The following is a 27,832-nucleotide window of genomic DNA, read 5'->3' as shown; positions in this document are numbered from 1 at the left end:
CACAGTTCAGTTTAACATTTATTATCACGACTTATATTAGACCAACAGGACACAGACTCAGACTTTCTCTTCAAAGACGTGTGTGTGTGTGTGTGTGAAGACTCAGAAACACATCAAACCATTCCACAATCTCCGTTCTGCTAGAGGAAAACATAAGTTTTTATTGAGAAAACAGGAAAAAGCTTAAATTAAAATGAGCTAAAAACAATAATTTTCAACCACTTATTCTGATACTAGAAACAACAACAACAAGTGTAAATAATTGTCTAAATCTCAACTGTAAGAACAAACTGACATCCTGCTGCAGGACACACATGCTTTTATTCTGAAAGGTACAAACTCAGTTTCTGATCAGCTCACACACACAGATGTGTTTGGACAAAACTCTAATGACGTCTGATAATGTCAGTGGAGATAAAAGACAGAAAAAGACTTGATGAGCAGTCAGCAACATGTTGATCCTGTAATGATGGAAGTTTCATCTTTAAAGAACTGGAAGAGGAACAAGTTTACAAGGAATCATTTAGAACTGTTTCTACAAGACACTGATTTAATCCATGAATCTGTCTGAAAGAGACAGACATGGACAGACTGAACCATCTGTCCAACACAGAGACTGTTTCTCTGACAGGACCAGACTCTCTACACTACTCTGGACACAGAGACACTGAGGAATCAGGTATCCAGACTCCAAACCCAGCATACAGAGGTTCAGTGAATGTGGTGTTGAAGCTGTGGAGGTGGATCAGTTTGTCAGAGGAGACTCTGTAGAAGGACAGAGTCCCAGCAGGACAGTCCACATACACTGCTACTCTTTTAGAGCCTGAGGACGAGTGGGAGATTGATGTTTCCATTTTATTGTACCTGACAAAGTAACCACAATCTTGGCCAACCAAATTCCAGGACTGATTGTTTCCTCCAAACCAAAATTCTTTACTGTCTCCTTTTCTCCTGATTCCTCTGTAATTCACTGAAACATCAATCACTCTGCTCCAATCCACCTCCCAGTAACAGCGACCAGTCAGAACATTACTACACAGCAGATAAGCCAATTGGTCAAATCTGTCTGGATGATCAGGATACGACTGATCCTTCTTCAGGTGAGTCACCTTCCTGTTGTTGTCAGACAGTCGTAGTTTCCTGTTCACTGTGTTTGTGTCGATTGTGAGTTGACAGAAATCTGATGGAGAGAACAAGACACAAACAGCTGCAGTTATTAATCCATCATCTGTTCATTTCTTGACACTTTGATGATGTGAATGAGTGATGTGACAGTTTGAAGATGGTTGAATGTTGCTGCTTTGTTTCCATCAATCTCATTAAAAACACACTTACACTTCCTCAGACCTGGTCTCAGCCATCGTTCTCCACCAGGCTCCACCCTGAAAGGAGGAGGGGGGTCAGAGCAGCACATTCTCTGTCAGCATGCACACATGGACATTACATGGCTCTAACTGACATATTTTGGTGTATTTACATCTAAAAGGTTTTTGCCTGCAGCAGGTGTCTCCATACCTGAGAGTGTCCAGTCTCCAGAGTGGATCCTTCAATCCAGCAGACAGCAGCTTCACTCCTGAGTCTCCTGGATGATTGTAGCTCAGGTCCAGTTCTCTCAGATGGGAGGGGTTGGAGCTCAGAGCTGAGGCCAGAGAAGCACAACCTTCCTCTGTGACCAGACAACCTGACAGTCTGCAGACACACAAAACAACACAGGAAACATCTGTGAACACTCTGTGTGTTTAAGTCCATTTCAGTCCAGGTTCTATGTATTTGAGTCAGATGTAGACATTCAACTGTAGAAATGTTCTCTACATAGTCCAACACAGCTTAGATTTATATCTGTGTAATTCTTATTCATCACTTTTACAGGTTGTTGAATCCTGACCTGAGAGTCTCCAGTTGACAGTGTGGACTCTTCAGTCCATCAGAGAGTAATTTCACTCCTGAATCCTGCAGGTTGTTGTTACTCAGGTCCAGTTCTCTCAGACTAGAGGACTGAGAGCTGAGAACTGAGGACAGAGCTTCACAGCTTCTCTCTGACAGGTTACAGAGACTCAGCCTGGAGAGGAAACAATGAACAAGATAAAACTTTTGTATTATCTTTGTGTTTAAATGTAGTTTTCTAGAATCTTGTGTCAGGACTGTCTACAGTCATTGTTGGAAACACTGCAGTTTAATACAATTAACAACTAATAGACAAAAATGTAAGTCATCAAAATAACAACACAAAATCAAATCATAGCTGAGTTTCTCTGTATTATCAGACTTATTGTTCATTTTCTCAACTCATTGAGGACAAACAGTAACTTGATCTGACCTGAGAGTCTCCAGTTGACAGTGTGGACTCTTCAGTCCATCAGAGAGTAATTTCACTCCTGAATCCTGCAGGTTGTTGTTACTCAGGTCCAGTTCTCTCAGACTAGAGGACTGAGAGCTGAGAACTGAGGACAGAGCTTTACAGCTTCTCTCTGAGAGGTTACAGCCACTCAGTCTGAAAGACAGTGATGTATAAAATGACAAGTTTAGTGATAACAAATAAGGAAATGCAGCGTAACACAAGGAAACAAGTAATAAATTATGTTATTTATCTTTTCTCTTGTTGAAGTTTACAGCAGCAATGTATTTATTGAATAAATTGACTCTTTATCTTTGTACTCACACAACTTTCTTGGAGACTTTGACCACTCCTATCACAAACCGAAGATCCTTCTCTGAAAATTGTGAAGAGAATTTCTTCGGGTCAAACACGTCCAATTCTTCACCTGATGACACTAACATGAAGAGCAGAGCTGACCACTGAGTACGAGACAGTTTCTCTGTGGAGAGACTTCCTGATCTCAGGTACTGTTGGATCTGCTGCACTAGAGAACAATCATTCAGTTCATTCAGACAGTGGAACAGGTTGATGCTTTTCTCTGCAGACAGATTCTCACTGATCTTCTTCTTGATGTACTGGACTGTGTCCTGATTGGTCTCTGAGCTACTTTCGGTCTGTGTCAGCAGACCCCCCAGGTGTTTGGTCTGTAATGAAAGACCAAGAAGGAAGCGAAGAAACAAGTCCAGGTGTCCATTTTGACTCTTTAAGGCCATGTTCACAGCACTCTGGTAGAAATGTATTGATTTTTTTCCAAATAGTTTGGAGGATGTCAATTGATGATGACTGACAAAATTCTCTAAATCAGAGTCATACTCATAGTCACTATCCCAGTCACTGTCTGATTCTAAGTCAATATTACATTCATTGTCTTCATATCTCTGCGAGTTTGATTCTTCATTTGACAGCAGATTGACTCCAGAGTTGATGAAAGTCAGATGGACATGAAGAGCAGCCAGAAACTCCTGAACACTCAGATGGACGAAGCAGAACACCTTGTCCTGGTACAGTCCTCTCTCCTCTTTAAAGATCTGTGTGAGCACTCCTGAGTACACTGAGGCTGCTCTGATATTGATGCCACACTCTGTCAGGTCTGATTCATAGAAGATCAGGTTTCCTTTCTGCAGCTGCTCAAAAGCCAGTTTTCCCAGAGACTCAATCATCATCTTGTTCTCTGGACTCCAGTGTGGATCTGTCTCAGCTCCTCCATCATACTTGACGTTCTTCAGTTTGGTCTGAACCACCAGGAAGTGGATGTACATCTCAGTCAGGGTCTTGGGCAGCTCTCCTCCCTCTCTGGTTATCAACACATCCTCCAGAACTGTACCAGTGATCCAGCAGAAGACTGGGATGTGGCACATGATGTGGAGGCTTCGTGATGTCTTGATGTGGGAGATGATTCTGTTGGCCTGCTCCTCATCTCTGAATCTCTTCCTGAAGTACTCCTCCTTCTGTGGGTCAGTGAACCCTCTGACCTCTGTCACCATGTCAACACACCAAGGAGGGATCTGATTGGCTGCTGCAGGTCGTGTGGTGATCCAGAGGCGAGCAGAGGGAAGCAGGTTCCCCCTGATGAGGTTTGTCAGCAGCACATCCACTGAGGTGGACTCTGTAACATCAGTCAGGATCTCATTGTTGTGGAAGTCCAAAGGAAGTCGACACTCATCCAGACCGTCAAAGATGAACACAACCTGGAACTCTTCAAACCTGCTGATTCCTTTGGTTTCAGGAAAGAAGAGATGAACAAGTTCCACCAAGCTGAACGTTTTCTCTTTCAGCACATTTATCTCTCTGAAAGTCAATGGAAATGTGAACTGTATGTCCTGGTTGGCTTTGTCTTCAGCCCAGTCCAGAGTGAACTTCTGTGTTAAGACTGTTTTCCCAATACCAGCCACTCCCTTTGTCATCACTCTTCTGATTGGTCCATCTCTTCCAGGTGAGGCTTTAAAGATGTCTTCATGTCTGATTGTTGTTTCTGGTCTGACTGGTTTCCTGGATGCTGTTTCAATCTGTCTGACCTCATGTTCATCATTGACCTCTCCAGTCCCTCCCTCTGTGATGTAGAGCTCTGTGTAGATCTGATTCAGAAAAGTTGGGTTTCCTGCTTTAGCGATGCCTTCAAACACACACTGGAACTTCTTCTGCAGGTTAGACTTTAGTTTACGCTGACAAATTACAGCAGGAGTTCCTGGACAGGCAGATAAAAATCAGACAAAGATATATAAAAAGGTAAATTTTTACAGAAATCCTCTTACTGCTCTGCAGACAGTCAGCCAGCTCCTCCTGCTTCATTCTCCTCAGGAAGTTCACTGTGATCTTCAGAAATGACTCTCTGCTGCTCCTCCTCTGCTCTTCATCCTCACCATCCAACACCTCCTCATCCTCCCTCTGACTCTCTAAGCATTCTAGACTCTTCTGGATCTTCTTCAGCTCGTTCTTCACAAAAGTGACAATGTTGTCCTCCAGCAGCTGGAACAGAAAACTGTATGAATGACACAATCCAAGTAAAACCATGGAGCCAAACATCAGATCCATGTTGGACAGACTAGTTGTACATGTACAGACCATAAATATGGAGTCCAGGTGTGTTTGATGCTGCTGGACAGACTGACCACTGGGAACCTCTGAGCTCTGCTGGTCCACTCTGTGGAGGAACCAGGAAGAATGAGCTCACATTATGTCTGTCCACACAGAGACACAAGCTAAATGTTTGTTACTTTACTGAATCAGATGATTTTCTCTTTATTAAAACTGCTTGTAATGTTGATCCCACTGTGAATCACCAGCTTTTAATTTACTGTGTTGGTTTTCCTGCTTGTCAGGTTGATCTGTTATTGTCTCCTATAAAACTGTGCAGCAAAGCAATTTCTGCAAAAGTTTATAACTTTGGTAGAGTTGTGTATTGTCTCTTCTTTGATTATATCTCCACAAAGTCTCGGTGTAGAGTTATTGTTGTGCACAGTTAAGCAGAACAAACAACAAAGCCAAGACCATCTGAAAAGGAGGTTCTTGGATCATTTTGACTTGAGTGGAGTTTATTTGCTTTGTAAAAGCAAAACTCAGAAACAGCAGAATTGTGTGATCTTATATTTGTAATTGTAGCATGAATTTTAAAACACTATTAAATCAATCTACTGACTGCAGACTGTGAGAAAAAGGCCCAGAAAACAGCCAAACAATGTATTTAAGTAATTAAGATAAAGTAGAAAAAGCTGTTGCTCACTGTGGTTCCTGCCCCCAAGTGAACAGGGTCTTTAACCAATGAAAACCTGAGCAGTTTTCAAATGATAAGAACTTAAAGGTGACTCAGTGACTGATGGTCACATTACAGGCTGCAGCAACAGAACAACAACAGAGGTCAGTGGAGGTAAACAGATGATCCCCTCTGCCGACATTCATGTTGTTACATACAGGTTCCACATAACTGGTGCACAGGAGAACATGTTTGTGTACTGATGACAGTAAGGTTAATGAATCTAGATAATTGGGTAATGTGGTCTCACAGATGGAGCTTCAGTCAACATTGGAGTCTACAGTGGTTTTTTTAATCATTTAGTCGCTCGGTTGTCAAACTGCTGAACTTTTATTGACAGAAGATCCAATGGAGACATGTTAAAATGATGGTATTGTCTATGTGAAGCTAGGACAGTTTCACAATATTAGATGGTCTGCCCAAAAACAGGAGACTCTGTAGAAAACAGTGAGGCTTTTATCTGCCATTAAATTCCAGTGGCCACTTATGAAGACAGGGACCTAAAACATACCTGCACAGTGTTTTCAGTGTTTTCTATAGCTGACACTTCTGCTTGACAGTGAAGTTCAGAAAAGAGACGAGGACATGGACACAGCTGATGTAGTGAGAGGTTTATTTGATAAGTGTGAAAGCAGATATGAACCATGTGATCAGTTTTTACATTTTGATCTAACAACATGAAATCTAGCAGCCAGCTTCAGAAACATGAGGAAAGCTCGTATGTAGACGGGGAATCCACTTTAAGAAAAAAACAGCTTCATCTGGGTCTAACTTGGTCAACATAGTGAAGACAAACATCTACAAGGTTGCTCTGATGTCCCTTACATTGCCTTGAGCAGTGCAGCATGTGAGAGGGATTTTCACATCTTAATGTATTAAAGACCAAGTACAGATCCTGCCTGTCAGGTCCTCACCTTCTCATTCCTCATGGACATCAACTTGTCCACAATGACAGAGACATTTGATCCAAAACCAGCTGATGACTTATGGATGCAGTCCTCTCTTTGCATTTTTGTACAAAGTATTCACATTCTCCATATTGTGTAACCACTAGAAACACTGACTGTCCTCCACTGGTTGGAACTCAGCTACTGCAGTTGAATGTAACTATTGGGCTGAGCTGCCAGCTTAAGCACCAACCAACCCCAACCCCACCTCATCTGCCTCCCTGCCCCCTCCTAGAAAATCATGTTCCACCTAATACAGACTGAAGACTCAGTGTGTTTACATGCACTTAAAGTAACCAGGTCACAGTCCGATTTCTCATTAAGATGATTTCTTAACTGTCATGTAAACGGGAAAGCTGGTTTCTGAAATCAGGGTAGGGGTTTAGAGAAACCTGGTTTCCCCCAGTAGATGCCTCCTGGAGAACAACATCTGCATGGCGAGAGATCATTAATGGGGCAACGCAGCCTTAGAAGTCTAAATAAGTCACTTTCCACTGTGGATTTGTCTTCATACAGCTTTCACAAACCAGAACAGCAGGACTCTGATCTCTTCATTTCTCCCCCCGAGTGGTTAAAAAGAACTGTTCATCAACATGACATCATGAGCTGCAGCTTTTATTGGAAATCTGGATGTAGCCTGATCTTCACTGCAGGAAGTGAAAGGACAGCTCAGGACATTATCAGATATTTAGTGGGTAGATAGACTGGGAGAGTGTGGGGCAGGAACGAGCAGGCTGGTTGGAGCAGAGTGGTGCCTCATGTAGCATTAGCTTCATAGAAGCTGTTTATTGTAGCTTTAAACCAGAGGATCAATATAGAAAAAGCTCTAACAAAGTGTCTGAAAACAAACTGAGCTGATGTCTGATGATCAACACGTATCTGAGAACTTCCATCAGCTTCATCAATAAGAAATCACATCATTTTTTCTACATACTGTTTGTATTCAGCTGTAACCTGATGGACATAAAATGCTGCTGGCAGCAGAAGATAAAATCCAACATGTAATAAACAAAGTCTTTATAAACCTCTGGTTGTAACCTCACAGTCTGACTCAATAATCATGATTGTTGTGATCTGCAGGTGAAACACTGTTCAGTTAAATGTGGGAGGAAATGTTTGCTCATTTAAAAACCTTCAACAACATTTAATGACAATGTTTTAACATGTAGTAAATTTAAGGAGAATTCAATCAAGTGAAGGTCATGCAGCCTGAGGTGCACACACTTATTTCTCAGCACTGAATTCTCTTATTTAATCAGAGTTTATCAAATGTTTGTGCCAAATGTACAAAGTACATATACTGTACACACAGCAACAGAAGGTCAAATCTTAATTAGACAAATTTAAATATTAACAGTCTGATGACTTTAGTAAATCAAATATCAACTGGGAGAATCTGAAACTGATGTTTTCCTCTGTTCATGTTGGAGCTACTGAAACACTCAGTCACTGAGCAGTGATGTGTCTCCACTGACTGCAGACAGAACAAACCTGACAGGAAGTTGAATTTGTCCTGTCATCAGTTTAAATCACGGCGTTAACGTTGGTTCATCACAGCTGATCTGAGCTGATGTTTGACATTTGAAGCACAATCAGTGACGATCAGCGACTGAGAACAGGAGGCTGCTCCATTCATGATTTCTACACTGAGCTTTGCTAACAATGTGTCAGAACTCAGCAGGGAGTTGGTCTGATGTGAAACATAATTTCTCACATTCACAAACTATCATCTCCAATATATGACATCATCTCCAATATGATCAATAACTGTGATATTAATGATCCATCAGTGTCAGCGATCACAAAATGAGACATGATTCTTCACTGAGTGTCTCATGTGTCTGTTGAAGAAAAGCAGGTGAACTACACAGTAACACACTTACTGTTAAAGTCAGTTTCCCCTGAACCCACATCCTGCAGTGGGTCCCAGCTGATCACAGTCCAGCTGTTATCACAGACATGTTTCTACCTCTGTGAGGTCACTAACATCACATTTTACCTTTTTCTATCAGAGGGTTGTTGTCCTTTAAAATCAATGAAGCGATTATTTGACTGGTCACTCTTCATGGACACACAGCTGGGCTCAGGTCCAGGTCCAGCAGAGTTTAGTCCCCCATAGATCCTGGTAAATAGAGGAGACCAACAGAGAGGGAAATTCACTTTTTAGTCTTCAGTGAAAGAAACTGGAAACTTTCAGAAGTAGATCCCTCTGCTCTCTCAATGTTCTGTTTGTCTAAAGGGAAGAAAATTTCTCCCTACATTTGTTGACTTTGTTCAGATCCACGTTATTAAATGATGGAAAGATTTTGCCATTTTGATGCTATTTAAATCTTTTTGTTTGTTCTAGTGGGCCACTCTAACAAAGCAATTTCCGCCAATTTATATTCTATTCTATACTTTACTCTATTCTATATGGCAGAAAGGTGGAGGCCCTCCACCTAGATGACATACTATGGGGTTACGTCGGGGAGACAAGCGAAGGCGAATAAGAAGGAAAATAGGCTTCAGAAGAGGGATAGGGAACAGATTGAGGCGAAGGGGCAGCCGGCTACCCCTACCTGCCATCACGCTGTCAAATGTTCGATCACTACGGAACAAAAGTGAGGAACTTTCTACACTCGTGAAGTAAGATCTGCACATCACAGTGAGGGAGATGGATTGTTGTAAACACTATGAATTAATGACTGTATCCTTCAGACCACATTATTTACCCAGACAGTTCTCTCAGATTACCGTGATTTTAGTGTACGAACCAGGGCCTGATTTGAACATGGCAGCCGAGCACATCGTGGACAGTTATAATAGAGCTGTCAATCAGACTGGAGATCAGCCTGAGTTCATACTGGGGCATTTTAATAAGTGTGACATCGCCCCACATCTGCCCAGTTTGGGACAATATGTCACTGCCCCCACCAGAAAAGAGAAAACACTGGACTTGTGCTTTGGCAGCATCCTTAATGCATTAAAATCAGGCCCCACCCCTTGGCCTTTCTAACCATAATCTTATTTTGTTACTGCCAAGATATAGATCTCAAATAAAACTGGTGAACCCATCATAAAACCCATAAATGTCTGGAATAAAGATGCAATTGAAGCACTAAGGGGATGTTTTGAGCTGACAGACTGGGATTTGTTTTTTAATGACTGTGGTGATGACTCTAATAAACTGACTGAGGTACTGACCTCATATATTGTGTTCTGTGAAGGTATTGTTCCTCCTACCCAGCACATAACTATATATCCAAACAATATAAGGTGGATTACTAAGGACCTGAAAATGTGCTTGATTCAAAATAAAAAGACAAATTAAGGGTGAGGGAACTGGAGGGTTCAGGGTTCAGGAGGAGGCCAAGTTCGCTAAGGTTAATTTTAAGAACAGGTAATGTGAGGGAGGCATGGCAGGGCTTAAACATCATGATGGGCAGAGCCACCAAAGCTGCAGTGGCTGACTACCCAGATCCTGCCTCCTTCACAGAGCAGTTAAATAATCACTTCACAAGGTTCAATAGCCAAAGCAGACCTCATACTTGGGCCTCTGTAACCCCTAGCTCCTCCATCCAAGCCCTCACTATGAGCAAACAACTTGTCACATCCATCTTAGGCAAAGTTAACTCCAACAATGCTGCAGGATTGGAAGGGCTCAGAGGCAGAGTGCTTAAAGAAAGCTCCGCTCAGCTGGGTGGGGTTCTTACCAGGCTCTTTCAGCACCTTCTGGATTCCAGCTGTGTACCAAAACAGAGGAAGGAATCATAATAATTCCAATCCCTAAGAAGACAAGGACTTCTAAGTTAAGGACTAAGTTAAGGCTTTGACATTGGTGCTCTGCAAATGTATGGAAAGAGGGGTGACAGAGGGTGTGTCAGCAGCTGTCAAATATGCTGCAAGACAAACTGGACCCACCTCAGTTCGCCTATAGGGTGAGGCGTGGTGTAGAGGATGCATGTCTCTCACTTCTAGATACCGTTACCAAACAGCTGGATTCTGCACGTCCACAAACCAAAGTTTTATTTATGGACTTTTCCTCCACTTTTAACACTGTACAGATGGACAATCTATTGTCTCTCGAATCTTCATGCACACCACACACTGATTTTATGGATAGAGGACTTCTGACAGGACAGGCCCCAACATGTGCGTTTTCATGGTTTTAAATCCAGTACATTGGTTTAAAGTCCTGAGGACGGCCTCAGGACTGTGTTTTGTCTCCTATGATCTTCTCTGTCTACACAAACAGCATCTGTTGCAACAGGGGAGGAATTAAACTTCTAAAGTATGCAGACGACATGGCCCTGGTGGCTCACGTGACTGACACCCATACTCTGTCTCTATACCAGCAGGAAGGCGACAGGATGGCTCAGATACTTGCTGAGAACTCATTGGAGCTGAATATTAAAAAAAACAAAAGAAATGTGTTTTGGGGTTAGAGGAAAAACTTCAGCGTTGCTAAACCAACCACTGAATATTTAGTCAGTTGGTGGAGCAAGTACAATCTTTTAAGTACCAAAGGTAGAGATTGACACGTGCTTGTCCTTCACACAACATATTGACTGTGTCCAAAAAAGCACAACAGCGCCTCCACCTGCTGAGGAAGATAAGGGTCATTCAAGTCAGCAAGGACATTTTAAGTTTGGTTTACAGATCACTCATCGAATCCATTCTCATTTTCAGTATTACAACTTAGAATAACTGTCTTACCATTAAACACAGAAACAAACTTTCCCACATGATTAATCAGACCAGCAGGATAACTGGATCACTACAGACTCCTCTATCTGGACTTTATAGCCGATCGGTGGAGAAGAAAGCCACCCAGATTATTAAGGACCCCTCGCATCCCCTACATAGTTCCTCCACACTGCTGCCATCAGAAAGGTGTTACAAAGTCCCATTGGCCTGTAAAAACATCTACAAAAAATCATTCATCATTCATTCGGCTGAATGTGCGTTGTCACTAAGATCTGAAAAAGAGACAGTTTCCACTGGTCAAAGTGTGTCTCTGAAAACAGGGACACAGGCAGCAGCTGTTAAACCTCCTCTGTCCTTTAACAGGACCTTTTCCTTTTCATTCATGAATATGATGAGAGTAAAAGTTTGTTTTGTTTAATGGGATGAAAAATAATCTACTGCGTTTGCTTATTCCACATAAGGCTCCTACAAACTAGGTTCCATCATACTAAACTGTCATTACATATTTCTATGCTCATGACGCAGATTGATGTAATCATACAAACAGTGACACAGCCACAGCCTTTAAGCCTCATTTGTCCTTTATGGAAAGGGAGTTAAAACATGATGTACTCTGCACCACGAGCTCTTGATTACTGAGAGCAAAACTAAACACTAAAAACAAACCATCATGTCTGAATCTCTCTCTCTGATTTATGCTGACTTAATAAAGTCTTTTAATGCATCTTGAATATTATACTGTATATATCTTCTACTCCAGTACCTTGTTGGTGTGCAATTACAGTACTACTGGTACAATATGTTATAGTAGGGACTAATGTGACTATGAGTGGAAGCTGAGAGCCACCTAAAGACAATACACTGTATTCACACACCATCTTAAGACACAAAAGACACTTTCAATGACATCATCTCTAGTTCTATGGTCAGAAGTAAGTAAGCGTTGCATATTTCAGCATCGTACACAAGCAAACCATATGTTAAATCCAATCTCAGAGTGTGTCCATGTTCATGTGTTTGGCCTTTCACCCACTGCACAATATAAAAGAGTAAATCAAGTAAAAAAAAAAAATTGCCAAAGATTTTGTTGGACATCTGACATGAACGTTAAAATCTCCAAGAATTAAAAAAACTGTGATAATTTAGCATAATATCAGCTAAAAAGTCATGAATAAAACACTTCTGAAATACTTGAGCTCAAAGTTAAAGCATGTGTCAGCAGAAACTTCAAGCAGTGAAAACTACTGCTAAATATTGTGGCTAAACAGCCACTGTGACTGACTATTGGTCCTGGGGGAGCTGAGGACGACACAATTTGGAGGAACGAGTTCGGATAAAGGCCAAGACTCTCCAACATTCAGCCAGGTTTCACTCACTAATAAAAAAATAATCCAGTCCACAGGAGGTGAAGAAGTCCAGAAGGGTGAACGTCTAGTGACCTAGCATTAACCAGGGTCATCCAGGTCAGGGTGGGGGCTCACCAGCTGACTGCATGACTTAGTCGATGCTGTTACCACAGATTCACTCTGCGGAAATGTGGGGACAGATGGCTGCCGACAAAAATCCAGAACAACAGGTGGAATCCATTGGTACTTTGGTTCCAGAGAGTGCCAGGTTAAGAGACCATGATCATCTGCCTCTTTTCCAGGTCAGAAGGAGTGAGGACAAGCTGACAAAGCTACCAGCAGAGTCTTGAGTTTGACTCATAAGCCTCCGTTTACCCCAATGTCTGTGACACTCTGGCAGGGGAAGAGCGTAGAATGGGCACGTAGGCTTGCAGATAGTTATACAGGCAGGGAGGGAAGGTTTTCTGCCCTTACAGATCTTGTTAGGAAGTATTTCGTCGTATTTCGTACACCGACAAAGAAAAGACATTCTAGTCAAAATGTGAAGTCAACAGTTGGGTAACAGGTAGCAGATGGTTTGCTACACACCTGAACCATATTAATACACAACTGATTGGTGTTGATGACATTAGATCTATTTTGGTTTGGACACAAAGCAGCAGAACTCTGCAGTAAACTATTCTCCATTTTCTACCTTCTCACTGCTGATGAATTTGTCAGCCTGTCCTCTAACAAGGTGGCAGCCATTAGCTCACAGTTCTTCCCACTAGATGGAGAAAACTCCATTCATCAAACAGCACATCACATGATTTTCCACACAGACACATCCACTCTGCACTCAAACCATCCTTCCACCAGTCCTCTAGGTCCAATCCCCTCCACTCTCATACATCTAACTGCACCCACACTGACCTTTCTGACAGATTACATTTAAAAACTGATAATAGATTGTACAGGTACCTAATGAAGTATCAAACATGTCTTGGGAAGTGGAGGCTTAAAAACGAGCTAACAGAAATACCAGGGAGTTAAAAACCCCAACAATCACGTGCTCCAAAATGGGCTGCTGGACTTTTCTAAGAAAGTCATCACCACCTGTTCACCAATTCCCTTTGATAATCAGTTCATTAATTCCTGCCCAGCTTTTCTATCTGTCAGTAACACTTGTAGACGATGCCATGCCCACCTGTCCTGCAGTTACCCCCACCTTCCAATTCCCTTCACACACCAGCTCCCTATTTCCTCATCAGCCCAACAGCACTGAAGCTGCTGCACTCCACACTAACATCACATTTTACCTTTTTCCATCACAGGATTGTTGTCTTTTAAAATTAATTCGCCGATTATTTGACCCGTCACTCTTGAAGGAGATACAGCTGAGTTCTGGTTCAGCTCCAGCAGAGTCTGGTCTCACACAGATCCTGGTAAACAGAGGAAACCAACAGTGAGGAAAATTCACTTTTTAGTCTTCAGTCAAAGAAACTGGTGGAGGATCAAGAAACTTTCAACGAGAACAAATCAATAAATGTAAATTACTTCACTGAACGATTTCAGATTATTTTCTCTATAAAAACTGGACTAAAACTAAAACACTGATTAACACAAACAGCTCACCTCTTTGCAGCAGGGACTTGGGTTTTAAAATTTATTCGACGATTATTTGACCCGTCACTCTTAAAGGAGACACAGCTGGGTTCTGGTTCAGGTCCAGCAGAGTCTGGTCCCCCATAGATCCTGGTAAATAGAGGAGACCAACAGAGAGGAAAATTCACTTTTTAGTCTTCAGTCAAAGAAACTGGTGGAGGATCAAGATACTTTCAACGAGAACAAATCAATAAATGTAAATTACTTCACTGAACGATTTCAGATTATTTTCTCTATAAAAACTGGACTAAAACTAAAACACTGATTAACACAAACAGCTCACCTCTTTGCAGCAGGGACTTGGGTTTTAAAATTTATTCGACGATTATTTGACCCGTCACTCTTGAAGGAGATACAGCTGAGTTCTGGTTCAGGTCCAGCAGAGTCTGGTCCCCCATAGATCCTGGTAAACACAGAAGAAGATCAGAGAGAAACTTTCACTTTTTAACCTTCAGCCAAAGAAGCTGCAGGAGAAACTAGAAGATTTCTACAAGAACAAATCAATGAACTTTCTTTCCTCTAAATGATTTAGAGCATTTGTTTGTGTCTTTATTAAAATAAATACAAAATTGATATTATATAAATATAATGAAGTCCAGGTAGCTTTGAATACGTGAGCTCCTACATTAGAGCTTTGTGTTAACTACTGTGTTGCTACTTGATTGGACACAAAGTTCAGATCATCACACACTGCAGTATCTGAACACTCATCACTGCTCCACCTGGTGCATCAATCCAGCTTTGCAACCTGATTTTGTGAAAATGGTTTAGGGGCTGTAACAAGGCAGGTCTGAGGTCATTAAGTCATCATGGGGGTTGACATTCAGTGTAAAGTCCGTATGGGATACGTCCTCCATCAGACAGGACTCCAGCGTAATCTACACAGCAGTTTTAAGCTGCTCCATCTATGATTTCAAATGATGACAGGACAAATGAAACATGTCTCTGTGTTTGTTCTCTGCATGATGGTGGAGAAACAGGCTTCAACACTGCTGCTGCCTGTGCCAAAGATTGTCTATGTGAGTTAAGAAGTATCACTCTGTAACAACTCTGCACAATCAGTGGACTAAGTGTCTGTAGTTTTAATCAATTTATATTTCTAATTCTGTGCCCACACCACCCATTAAAAAAAACATCTGCAGCCTACACTGTTAATTGTTACTGTGTGTGCATCAGCTCAGAACATGAAGAAAAAAACAACAAGAATTGTTCATCAGCACACGTTGAAAATAACATCAGCTCTTTCCCCTGATCTCTCATCCACCATCCACCGCAGCAGCTTGTTGACTGATCATTAACTACTATGAACATGTTTAACTGAATCCTGAAAGGATTTGGCAGAAAAACCACTGTGTACATATTGACACTATGTAGAGTTAAGATCCAAATATGACCAGTTTGGATCAGGAAGGATCCCACATCCAAACACAGCTGAGCAACACAGAGCTTGTTTCAGCCTGAAATCCACACTGTCACCATCACATCTTTTCTGTCCTATCACATGTTGGATGACACTTTTCTACTGAACTATGAATAGTTTTAAAGTGGAGTCTTGCTGCTGCTATTCAGGATGAGTTTGTTCCTTACATGTTTTGTATTGCTGCAGAAACTATAAAGGGATTGAAGATGACTTACCCTCCTGGTCCAACGGTGTCCAACGGTGGATCCATGAACTGATGACTCTTCAGTGGGTCTCCGATGACTCACATCAGGGTTCAAAGTCAAGTTCAGAAGACCTGGGCACCACATAGACACGGGTACAAAGACAACACCAGCAAAGAAAGAGAGAGAGATTTTTTTATCTTTAGTCACTGAAGTTAGAAAATCATTGAGACTGAGTTCCTGATCCCTCTTTAGACCATTCACAGTGGTCCTGCTGCCAGTCTTTACCAGATGCTGCCATTACTACTGTCTACTACTATTTGTTCATATCAAATCTTGAATTGGATGAGGTGGGGGATGGGGAGCCAGTGGTGGTCATGCAGAATGGGTGATATGAGACAGAGACAATGCATCCACACGATGGACAATATCTTCCTTGGTCAGCAACAGCTTCTGTTTATTTCCAATGGAAATGCAGTGTAAGTCCATGCACTGATAGAAAGGATTAAAACTAATCTGATCTACTGGCTTCATCGATCCTCCTCTTCATCATTTCTCCTTCTTCTCTTCTTCAGATCAGTGGGAGCTGAATGCAGTCAGAGGAAGCTGCCTTCAGCTTCTCCACTTCTACCATCAGTCCACTAGATGGAGGCAGGAAGCTAAACTCCTCATGATGTGTGTGCTGGTGACACATTTACTGTAAATTCACTGACATTGGTTCAGTTTCATTGAAACTAAGGTTTTAGTTACAGAACTATAATTACAACTGGGAGAAACTAACCAACTGACCTTACTACTTATTACTGATTATTAATTGTTAATAACTACAGCTACTGTTCAATAACAAATATTTGTTCACAGCCTAATTTCTCAATGAAAACACGACTTAATAAGTAACTGTACATTATTTAATGACTGTTTTAATGTAATGTCTTGTTTAGTGCACGATAGAATAACACAATGTGGCTCCTGGTTACTAAAACAGTGATATCCCCTCCCTCCCAAAGTGACCTCCCACTTTACTGTTAATAGGAAACATCTTACATTCATTAAGGTTCTGTTTCTGTCAGCTATATTATCTAATTACCCCATTCGTATTAATACAAAGCAGCAACAAAACAGCTAAGAGAAACTATGAGAAGATGCAGTCAACATGCTACATTTATAAAAACGGAACATCAGAAGCTGTGGATGTAAATATAACGTTAATGTTACTTTCACTTGGACATGTTTCATGCTGCCATTAGAATAAGTTTGAGATTATATCAAAGGTTTATAATCCAAATATATTTGTTCTTTAATGAAATATCACTGTTTTCCCATCTTAATTTGTAACAAATAAATGAAGAATATATAAAAAAAATTGAAGGATTCAAACCTCCTACGATAGACGATATAAAATTAGAAATGTTAATTCCTTATTACCATTCTGGTTTAGGTAATAAATAAATAAAAACACTGGAGGTCAAGCAAAAACAATTACTTTATAATAGAAGAACTAAGAACAAACAAAAGAAAACAAACTAATAAAAAGATAAAATTCACATAATGAAATGTATCAAATAAAACTATTAGAAACTCAGAAGTTGGTGCAAACTGCAATTTGAAATCCTCAGCATATTGAAACAAACTGCTTATTTTCTCATCATGAAAAATAACTTATTTGCACTTATTTTTTCTGGATGCATAAATCTATACAAATTCTCCCATATGGGACCCATTTATTAATATTCTCATACAGACTCGCAAATGTTCTCCTTGTCTCCGGTTCCTGATTCTGTTTACACCTAATGAAAGTGAAGATTTTTCTTTGGTTACTAAATTCTTTAAAACTTTGTTTGAAACCTGTGAGGTCAACATGAGCTGTGTTTGAGGTTCTTTAACCATTCTGGGTCCCAGTCAGATGTTCTACGTTTGCTTCTATCTGCTGGTTTGTCTGCAGCTTGCGTTTAATCTATAGCCTGTATAACTTTGTCATATTACAAATCTCACTTTTATTTGATTCATTACAAGACAGATTGTTAACGTTAAATGTTGATCTTCTGTTAAACTACTATAACGACACATTTTAACATGTAATGTATTAAAAGTCAAAGACGAGACAAATACAGTTACATTGTGGATTTATGAGAAAACATGTTTTTCAGCTGTTTTCCAGCTGGTCTGGTGACACAGGAGGAGGGTAGCTGCTGTTAAAGGACACCGGCGGCCTGGTAGCTCAGTGGGTTTGAAAAGTTCTCACCAGCTGGACTGGCTTCTCTGGCAGCAGCACATGTACTAGGTCCTCGGCCTCCAAACCCTCTTGAACATTTTTGTGCATTTTTTGTGGATTATTGTTACATAAATTATTGAATTGTTGGGCCTAGTGCTATAGCTGCTGTATTCTCTGTATATCTTGTAAATAGCACTAGTCAACACTATTGGTGGAGAAACGGAAGCTTTCTGAAGCTCTGAATCAATATTAGGACATTGTGTTGAAAATTGTTTAGTGTTTCGAAGCATTTGAGTTAAATATGGCGACATCTGCTGCCAAATCATTGATATCACAAGTGAATGAGCAAAATAAATGATGAAACTTTTGATTTGAATTTAGGTTGATTTTATGCTGCCATTATTGTGATTTTGTTCAACAGTGGTGATTATATAATTAAATGCAAATTTGGAACCCAGACTTTTGGAGAACATGAAGGGAACAGCTTTGTTTTGTTCTTTCTTGTTACACTCCTACCCTCCTAGACAGGCCCACAACAAACAGCTTGATTCCAGTAAATTCATTATCAAACAATAATCATCAACTACCAAGACAAGACTTCAGATTTTAGCAGTGTGTTACTGCAGTCTGTAAAATAGGATCTATCACACTGTACAAGAGTTTCCTGCTCTGGATATTAGTTTAACCTACTACATGCTGATATATATGGAAATACTGCAAGTGAAGAACAGTATGGCCAACATTCATTCAAAATATAATTTATAAATCATTTTTTTAAAAAACCCACACATGTAAGATGATATTGTCCAGCTTCTGATTGATTGAACACATCCAATGACTTAGTTTCCATGAAAGTCCCTAATGACATTAGTTAGTCAGTGTATCATTTTATAGTAATGAAAACTGACACAAAAATTTCAAGTGATTTATTCTGTTTTTTGTGCTTGTGTTGAGTTTAACATCATCTTCAGCTGAGCTGCTGTTCACTGACTGAAACGCTCTGTAGTCACATTAGTCCAACAATTCACATCAGTTCATTCAGAAGAACAATGTTACCTACAGTGATGCCTGTAATTCCAATCTTAAAATGTTAAAAAACTCTTGAACACAGCACGTGGGATTTTACTCTTTGATGTTCCGACACAGAACAATGACACACAGTAACACACATGTGGCCAAGGGGTATTGGGGGTGGGCTGTATTCACAGTGAAGTGCAGTAGGACTGTATATAAATAGTAATTTAGAGACCTGAGTATTTTCTACTATCACGCTTTATTAAGGGCTTTTGAAAGTCACTGCAGGTTTTATTTGTACCACAACAGTTACATTTATAAACTGAGGAACAAATCTGCAGCTTTGTCTAAAGATAAAGTTCAGCAACAAAGCAGCAGTGAATACTGACAGGATTGTGTAAATAAAAAGTAAAATATTTCCATCTAAAATGTACTGGAGTTAAAGTTTAAAGTAGCAGAACACGGGAATATCCAAGTAAAGTAACATCAAATGTGAACTAACGTGGCCCAACTTATTGGATTAAACCTACTTAGTTACTTCCCACAGCGGAAGTTACAACAGCTGATGAATGTGTCTAAAAACCACAGAAAGTTTCTAAATCAATTAACAGACACATAGGTTATTAAAACTTTATATTGCGTCAAGCTTTAAAGAAACATGAACTACAATAAACATTTAAGTGAAGTTGTATTTGAATAAAGCCTCTCGGTAGCAGTAATAACTAAACCACAGAGAAGAGAAGTCCTGCGGCCATGTCCGTGACGCAGTGTCCTCAACTTTCCGAATATATAACTTATTTACATTTAGAAATACATAATTAACTAATGACTCTGTCTTCACCCACTGACCATCATCTGACTCCACTTCTGCTGATTTTACTGACTTTTCCCACTTTTACTACGTTCTACTTTTACTGATATTAACCCAACATGGCGGATTTTCTTTTCCTGTTTCTAACATGGCGGATGTTTGTCTGCTTCGCTCGCAGTTCACAGTTGAAGCTGTGAGTCTGAAAACGTGAACAATCCAACAGCAGATTTCTACAGTTTCTACTGTAACTAAACCAACAACGACTAATGTTCACGAGTGAAACAGTAAAGTCCGTTTTCTTACCTTCAGACGGACGTTTGGATGAAGAAAACACTCTGCGTCACAAGTCCAGTAAAGTGAAACTAAACATTGATACGAACAAACTGGGCGTGTGTTTGTGGGGAGGAGGAAAAGACTATGTCCGTATTATTCCACTGCTGGGAGGTAACTAAGTACATTTATTCAGTGAAGAAGTTAACATCAGATATTTAGTGAAGTGGTTAATCACTTCAGTTTTCAAGTGGATGTGCAAATCTCTTTAATATTAGTGTAAATTCAAATTAGTTAGACAGAAGGAGACATTTGAACCCATCACTGTAGATTCTGACAAACTCGGATCAACGTTTAATTGTTTTCTGTCATTTTGTGAATGAAATTATTAAATGTATTATACCCGGGCGTTATTAGCATTAGCATTAGTGTTGCTGGTAAATTTTAATTGACATCTTCTGCTCCTGGGTGTTTGGTGTGTGGGTGGGCGTGTCCGAGCGATGGGCCACAGGATTGGACTAAACACTTCTCGTCTTCCGGATGAAAGCAGTCTCGCTCGCTCTTGCTCCGCCCACTTCCAGCCAACCATATTAGGATGATCAAATAGCCAGCAACTGCGTGTCATGAAGCTGTTTCTATTATTATGTCCACCTAATTAAGTACATCATGAAGGAGGATTTACTGCAGGATTGTTGGATTAGACTGACTTAATCTGAGCCCAATAAATGTACAACTGAGTGGGAATTTATTCAACATGTCTACAACAGCAAAGTCCTCACATAGACTGAGTGATGTCTCCTTAATCAAATGGAAACTGTGTGAAGTGTAAGAAGAATGGACATGAAATCAGTCCCTATGACTGATTCCCGTCCTCTGTCTGCTGATGGGGACTTTCTGCTCACAGCTACAGCTGATACAGGGTCCTGTCTGTGACTGTCTCAGGGTCCATCAGAACCTGTGGTACATCCATCTTTTTATGACTTCCAGCTTTAGGTGGATGTGAACTAACGTGTTCATAGCAGTTAGTTATTAACCAACGAGCTTGTTGTGGTGAACACATGACGGTGGATGGGAAACTGCCAGCACAGCGCTTTTCTTTAAATTTCTGATCGTTTAACGAGTGTTTGCCTCATTTCCTCTTGTAAATCGCTAATTTGCGGAGCGTTTTTACGCCGGAACCCGAATGATGACTGATGTTGTCCGGTCAAGTTAAGCAGTAACTTTGACTTTACCTGATGTGTCTGCTCCCTGTGGTAAAATGAGCCGTTGTTTCTAAACTGCGGTCACATCGTTAAAATATGTAATAAATAAAAATATATACTGAAATACTTGGCTGAATGTATTGTTCTACTGATACGATAAAAAAATATATGTGTATCGTGTATTGTTAGTTAAAATGCTGGGCGGACTTTACTTTATTCAAAAACTGTGCATTAAAATGGCTTTAAAACTGCTATTGTGACAGTTCTCTGTAATTTAAGCAGGAATCCATTTAACGTTTCAGGTAAACTTTAACGGAAAGTTCTTTATCAGACGGAAAACACGATAAAATGTTGTGTTATTGTTTACCTGTCATTATATTTTAATTTAAACATGTTGGTAGAACAATGTTTGTTCAATATGAATATGAATACATTACAACTTTTAACCAAGTTTTCCCCTTTATAGTTTTATTTCTATTTCAAATACTGAGATGTGTTAATCAGCAAAGGAAATACTCCATTTCACATACTATAATATTTTACTGATATTATGCATTTTGTTCAAACATATTTGTCATATTTGAACTATGTGTCAAATAATACATTTTATGAACTACGTGAAATATGAAAATCTCGTAATTTTTCAGTATGCAACAATCCCCTGAGCCTTTACGCGTCATTTCTGACCCTTCGTAGTACTTGTACCGGAAATACCGGAAACGAAACGCAAAAAAAAATTAGCAGGTTTGACCACGGTCTCTGCTGCAGACAGGGACACTTGTCTGAGCTCGTCCCCTGTCAGACTCAGAGAGAAGAACAGTGACGTCAGAACACAAAGATTTATTTCCTCGTGCTCCAGTTCACTTTTAACAACTAAATGTCCGCACTGTGACCTCATTTTCTTTAATGTCCCCAAATTGTCCCCCATCCTGATTGTTTGTGTCCCAGGTGCAATTTATACTCTCCCCAGGCGACGGGACACCGTTAGCTTGGAGCCCTGCTTGATGCATATTACGTATTTAGGTAATCGATTACAGGGAGTAAGTCGCCCCAACAGACTCACTTCTGGTTCGTTTTCTCTGACACCTTTTGTTGGTACTTTGTTTAGTTGCTACTTTGTATTTTTGTTGTATTTTGTTTTTTTGGCTCTGTTGCTGTCCTTTTTTTCCCCTGGTCTCTCAGCCGCCCTTTGTCCAGTTCTCCTCCATCCCTCACCTGTGCTCTGACTTCTCTAGAGGGACATCACTCGCCACCCACCTACAGTAAGAATCTCACTCTCATTCTAGTCTATATTGAGTTTATGCCATTGCTCACTATCTCTCTCCTCCTCAGATACTCCAGCACCTGCCCCATAGGTCCCCCCGGTCCTGTCTGTCCACCTGTTCCTCCTCTCCTCTTAGCGCACAAACTCATTTGACTTCCTAATCCTTCGCTTGTTCTGCGCTTATTGTGATAGAGACACTGAACCAGTGGAGCGATACCACAGCCCAAACCCAGGATACAGAGGTTCAGTGAATGTGGTGTTGAAGGTGTGAAGGTGGATCAGTTCCTCAGAGGAGACTCTGTAGAAGGACAGAGTCCCAGCAGGACAGTCCACATACCCTGCTCTGTTAGAGACTGAGGACAAGGAGGAGGGATCAATGTTCTTTTGTTATTTTGTTAGACAATATAAGTATTACCAGAGCCCTCCAGACTCCAAGACTGGATGTTTCTTCCAAAACTAAAATCTTCTCTGTCTTCTTCCTTTCTGATTCCTCTGTAACTCACTGATATTTCCACATTACTGCTCCACTCCACCTCCCAGTAACAGCAACCAGTCAGAACATTACTACACAGCAGTTGAGGCCAGTAGACAAATCTGTCTGGATGATCAGGATATGACTGAATGTCCTCCACATACTGTATTTCACCTTCCTGTTGTTGTCAGACAGTCGTAGTTTCCTGTTCACTGTGTTTGTGTCGATTGTGAGTTGACAGAAATCTGATGGAGACAACAAGACACAAACAGCTGCAGTTATTAATCCATCATCTGTTCATTTCTTGACACTTTGATGATGTGAATGAGTGATGTGACAGTTTGAAGATGGTTGAATGTTGCTGCTTTGTTTCCATCAATCTCATTAAAAACACACTTACACTTCCTCAGACCTGGTCTCAGCCATCCTTCTCCACCAGGCTCCACCCTGAAAGGAGGAGGGGGGTCAGAGCAGCACATCAAGTCAATTCAATTCAAGTCAAGCTTTATTGTCAGTTCTTCCACATGTACAGTACATACATACATACAGGGAACTGAAATTGTGTTTCTCTCGGATCCATGGTGCTTACAGGTAGTTCTAACAGTGGAGCCTAAGATCTAGATCACATATAAATATAAAATTATAAAAATACAACTATACAATAAGGGCATTGAAGAGTATACTAATAAAAATAAAGTAAAATAAAGTAAAAGCCACGCAAGGCACATGGCAGATGGAGTGCAGACCAGTAAAGTATACATCAGTGCAGGTAACAGAATTAGTGCAAAAAAAGCTTGTTCAGTCTGGTTAAAGTGACAGAGGGCTCAAGAGCAGTTCTTTAAATTAAGCTGACAGATGAGGTAGTAGGGGGTTATAGTTCTGTGCCTGAGGCAGAAGAGGGAAGGGGGGCAAGTTCGAGAGCGAGCTCTGGCTCTTCTCAGTTTGTGGAGGAAGTAGAGACGCTGCTGTGATTTTTTGGCTAGTGCTGCAGTGTTGTTGGTCCAGGAGAGGTCCTCTGTGATGTGCACACCTAAGAACTTGGTGCTGCTCACCCTCTCCACAGTAGCACCGTTGATGGTTAGAGGAGTGTGCTGAGTGTGAGCTCTCCTGAAGTCAACAACAATCTCTTTCGTCTTCTCCATGTTCAGAGAGAGATTGTTGCCACTGCACCACCCGGCCAGGCGTCTCACCTCTCTCCTGTAGTTTGTCTCATCGTTGTTGCTAATGAGACCCACCACAGTCGTGTCATCCGCAAACTTAATGAAGAGGTTGGAGTTGTGTGATGGTGAGCAGTCATGGATCAGCAGGGTGAAGAGAAGGGGGCTCAGCACACATCTTTGGGGGGCCCCAGTGTTCAGTGTGATGGTGCTGGATGTGTTACTGCCGACCCGTACTGCCTGAGGTCTTCCAGTTAGAAAGTCCAACAGCCAGTTGCACAGCGAAGTGTTGAGCCCCAGCTGGACCAGTTTGTGAACAGCATTCTGACGCATGATTCCTTTTTATCTAGAGGAGTGAGTGCTGAGTGGACAGCAGTTGCAACAGCATCATCGGTCGAGCGGTTGGACCGATATGCAAACTGGAAGGGGTCCAGGGAGGGGGGGAGGGCAGACTTGATGTGGTGCATGACTAGCCGTTCAAAGCACTTCATGATAATCGGAGTAAGTGCAACTGGACGGTAGTCATTGAAGCAGGATGGAGACGGCTTCTTCTGGACTGGAATGATGGTGGTGGCTTTGAAGCCTGTGGGTACAACAGCCTGACGTAGAGAGATGTTGAAAATGTCTGTGAAGACATTGGTGAGTTCTGCTGCATAGTCTCTCAGTACACGCCCAGGAATGTTGTCAGGACCCGGAGCTTTTCATGCATTGATCCTGCTGAAGGATCTCCTCACACTGTCTGGGGTCAGTGTCAACACCTGGTCGCCAGGAGGAGGGGGAGTCTTCTGTGCAGTGGAGCTGTTTTGCTTTTCGAAGCGAGCGAAGAAGGCGTTCACCTCATTCAGCAGAGAGATGTTTCTGTCACAGGTCTGTGGTGGAGGCCTGTAGACCGTAATGGTCTGTATTCCCTGCCACAGGCTCCGAGTGTCTCTGCTGTTGCTGAATTGATGGGCTATCCTCCTGGAGTACTGCCTCATCTCCAGCTCTGAAGGCAGCGTTCCGCGTCTTCAGGAGTCTGTAGACCTCCCCCGTCATCCATGGCTTCTTGTTGGCCCGTACAGTGATGGTCTTTTTGACAGTTTACATTTACATTTAGTCATTTGTCAGACGCTTTTATCCAAAGCGACTTACAAGTGAGGTACAAGGCAAGCAAAAATCTAAGACAAGGAGAAAACATCAAAGCAAAGTCCTATCAGAAAAGTGTTCACAGTTCATGAGATGCAAGTGCGAGAAAGAGCAGAAAGGATTTTTTATTTTTTATTTTTTTTAAAGAGATTTAAGTGCATATTAAGATGCGGAAGAGTTCAGTTTTCAGCAGTTTTTTGAATATTGGGAGAGAGTCAGCTGAGCGTGCAGAGTTTGGTAGCTTGTTCCACCATCGTGGGATCATTGCACTAAACAGTTTTGCTTGGTGTCTTCTGTGCGGTGCTGGGACACCAGACATCGTTCGTTGGCAGACCGCAGCAGGTGGGAAGGATTGTAGACTTGAATGAGTGAGTTGAGGTAAGCGGAAGCTGTCGAGTTAACCACCCTGTAAGCAAGAGACACAGCTTTGAACCTGATGCGAGCAGCTACAGGAAGCCAGTGTAGAGATCTAAAAAGTGGTGTGACACAGGTCTTTTTGGCTGATTAAAAATTAGGCGAGTTGCCGCATTTTGGATCATCTGCAAGGGTTTGATTGTGGATACTGGTAACCCCATCAACAAAGCGTTGCAGTAATCGAGACTAGATGTGACCAGCGCCTGTACAATGAGTTGGGTTGTATATTCCGTGATGTAGGGTCAGATCTTCCTGATGTTGTAGAGAGCAAATCTGCTGCCCTAGAGACTGAGGAGATGTGGTCCTTAAAGCTCAGTTGATCATCGATGATGACCCCCAGATTTTTGGCCGATTTAGTGGGACAATCACTGTAGATCCAATGTTGATGCTGATGTTGTGTTGCATCGAAGGTCTGGCTGGGAAGACAAGGACTTCGGTCTTGGAGAGGTTGAGCTGAAGGTGTCTCTCACTCGTCCAGGCTGAGATGTCTGAGAGACAGGCAGAAATGCCCGATCAGACTGTGGAGTCGTCCGGTGGAAAGGACAGGAAGAGCTGTGTGTCATCAGCGTAGCAGTGATAGGAAAGACCATGTGAGTGAATGATGGCACCTAGGGATGAAGTATAGATAGAAAAGAGGAGAGGACCAAGAACTGAGCCCTGCGGCACACCGGTAGAGAGGCTATGAGAGTTAGAAAGATGCCCCTGCCAGGATACCTTGAAGGTTCTTCCTGATAGGTAAGAACAAAGCCAGTCTAGAGCTGATCCAGAGATGCCCAAGTCAGAGAGTGTGGACAAGAGGATCTGATGGTTCACAGTGTCAAAGGCTGATGATAGATCAAGTAGAATTAAGACAGATGATTGACCTGTGGCTTTTGCAGCTCGAAGATATTCCACAACAGTCAGGAGTGCCGTTTCCGTGGAGTGACCCCTCTTGAAGCCAGACTGGTTGACATCGAGGAGGTTATTCTTGGAAAGGAAGTCTGAGAGTTGTAGACTGCTCGTTCCATTGTCTTGGCCAGAAAAGGAAGGAGGGAGACAGGTCTGTAGTTCTCCACAACAGAGGGATCAAGAGAAGGCTTCTTGAGCAGTGGGGTAATCAAGGCCTGCTTGAAAGAGGTTGGAAAAGTCCCTGTTTTGAGAGATGTGTTGATGACTTGTGTAATAGCTGGCATTAGTGCAGGTGCAACTGCTTGAAGAAGAGTGGAAGGGATTGGATCCAGAGTGCAGGTGGTCGGATGATTAGAGAGGAGGAGGGTGGATACGTCATCCTCAGTCAGAATTGCAAATGATGAGAGCAATGCAGTGTTGGAAGAAGTTAGATGGATGTCATCATCTGGAGGAGAGAACTGTGAGCTGATGGCTGCCACCTTGTTGGTAAAAAAGTTGGCAAAGTTGTCAGCAGTGAGAGAGGTAGATGGCGGTGGTGAAGGTGGGTAGATGAGTGATTTAAAGGTGGAGAACAGCTTTCTGGTGTCTGAGGTGTTGCTGAGCTTCTCCTGGTAGTAATTGATCTTTGCCCTGGTGACACTGTGAGAAAAAGGTCCAAGCAGATTCTGATACTCAGCAAGGGCAGATGGAGTCTTGGATTTGCGCCACTTCCTCTCAGCACTCCTGAGCGGATTAGAAGGTGAGAGACGAGCGGGTCTCAAAGACTTGGGACAGAGACAATCCAGACATGATGAAAGTGTATTGCAAAGGCTGTCTGTGGCTGCATCTGCATGGAGAGGTCCTGTGTTGGGGGCAGAGTTGCGGAGACCAACGAGGAGAATCAATCCGGGTTGAGAGACCTGAGGTTGCGCTGGAATGTTACAAGTGTGGTAGGAGATTGCGAAGGTCTAGGGATAAAGACTGTGAGTTGAATGAAGAAATGATCCGATACATGCAGAGGAATGAACAAGATGTTGTCTGTGGTGCAGTTCTGGGTGAGGATGAGGTCGAGGTTGTTGCCAGCTTTGTGGGTCGGAGGAGTGGAGACCAGACTCAGGTCAAATGTGTTTAGAAGAGCAAACACATCAGCCGCCTGTGGTTTGTCCAGGTGA

General features: G+C 41.8%; 2 protein-coding genes across 3 annotated transcripts in view; one reads left to right on the top strand and one right to left on the bottom strand.

Moving 5' to 3' along the window:
• Window positions 1–27,832, top strand: part of LOC137125463 (NACHT, LRR and PYD domains-containing protein 12-like) — a 382,261-nt gene that overhangs the window by 241,249 nt on the left and 113,180 nt on the right. The window lies entirely within an intron of this gene.
• LOC137125469 (protein NLRC3-like) lies at window positions 333–20,567 on the bottom strand. The gene is made up of 14 exons (XM_067500972.1): window positions 20,193–20,567; window positions 15,886–15,986; window positions 14,534–14,653; window positions 14,221–14,340; window positions 13,905–14,027; window positions 8,574–8,696; window positions 4,940–5,018; window positions 4,630–4,843; window positions 2,660–4,562; window positions 2,318–2,491; window positions 1,886–2,059; window positions 1,516–1,689; window positions 1,336–1,382; window positions 333–1,180 (listed from the first exon to the last, which is right to left on the bottom strand). Exons 2-14 carry the CDS (start codon window positions 15,918–15,920, stop codon window positions 648–650), a joined length of 3,819 nt encoding a protein of 1,272 aa, XP_067357073.1. The 5' UTR covers window positions 15,921–15,986; window positions 20,193–20,567; the 3' UTR covers window positions 333–647.

The sequence above is a fragment of the Channa argus genome, chromosome 4, assembly GCF_033026475.1.
Source record: "Channa argus isolate prfri chromosome 4, Channa argus male v1.0, whole genome shotgun sequence".
NCBI lineage: Eukaryota > Metazoa > Chordata > Actinopteri > Anabantiformes > Channidae > Channa > Channa argus.
Note: the sequence above shows the minus strand (reverse complement) of the source record. Positions and strands in the feature narration are given on the sequence as shown.

Bases quoted from the DNA above. Each gene is read 5' to 3' on its own strand.
- LOC137125469 (XM_067500972.1), bottom strand. From the start codon at position 15,920: ATGGATCCACCGTTGGACACCGTTGGACCAGGAGG. The intron at 14,654-15,885 runs GTAAGTCATCTT...TGTGTTTACCAG, and splicing joins GACACCGTTGGACCAGGAGG to GATCTATGGGGGACCAGACT. The intron at 4,563-4,629 runs GTAAGAGGATTT...CTGCCTGTCCAG, and splicing joins GGCTGACTGTCTGCAGAGCA to GAACTCCTGCTGTAATTTGT.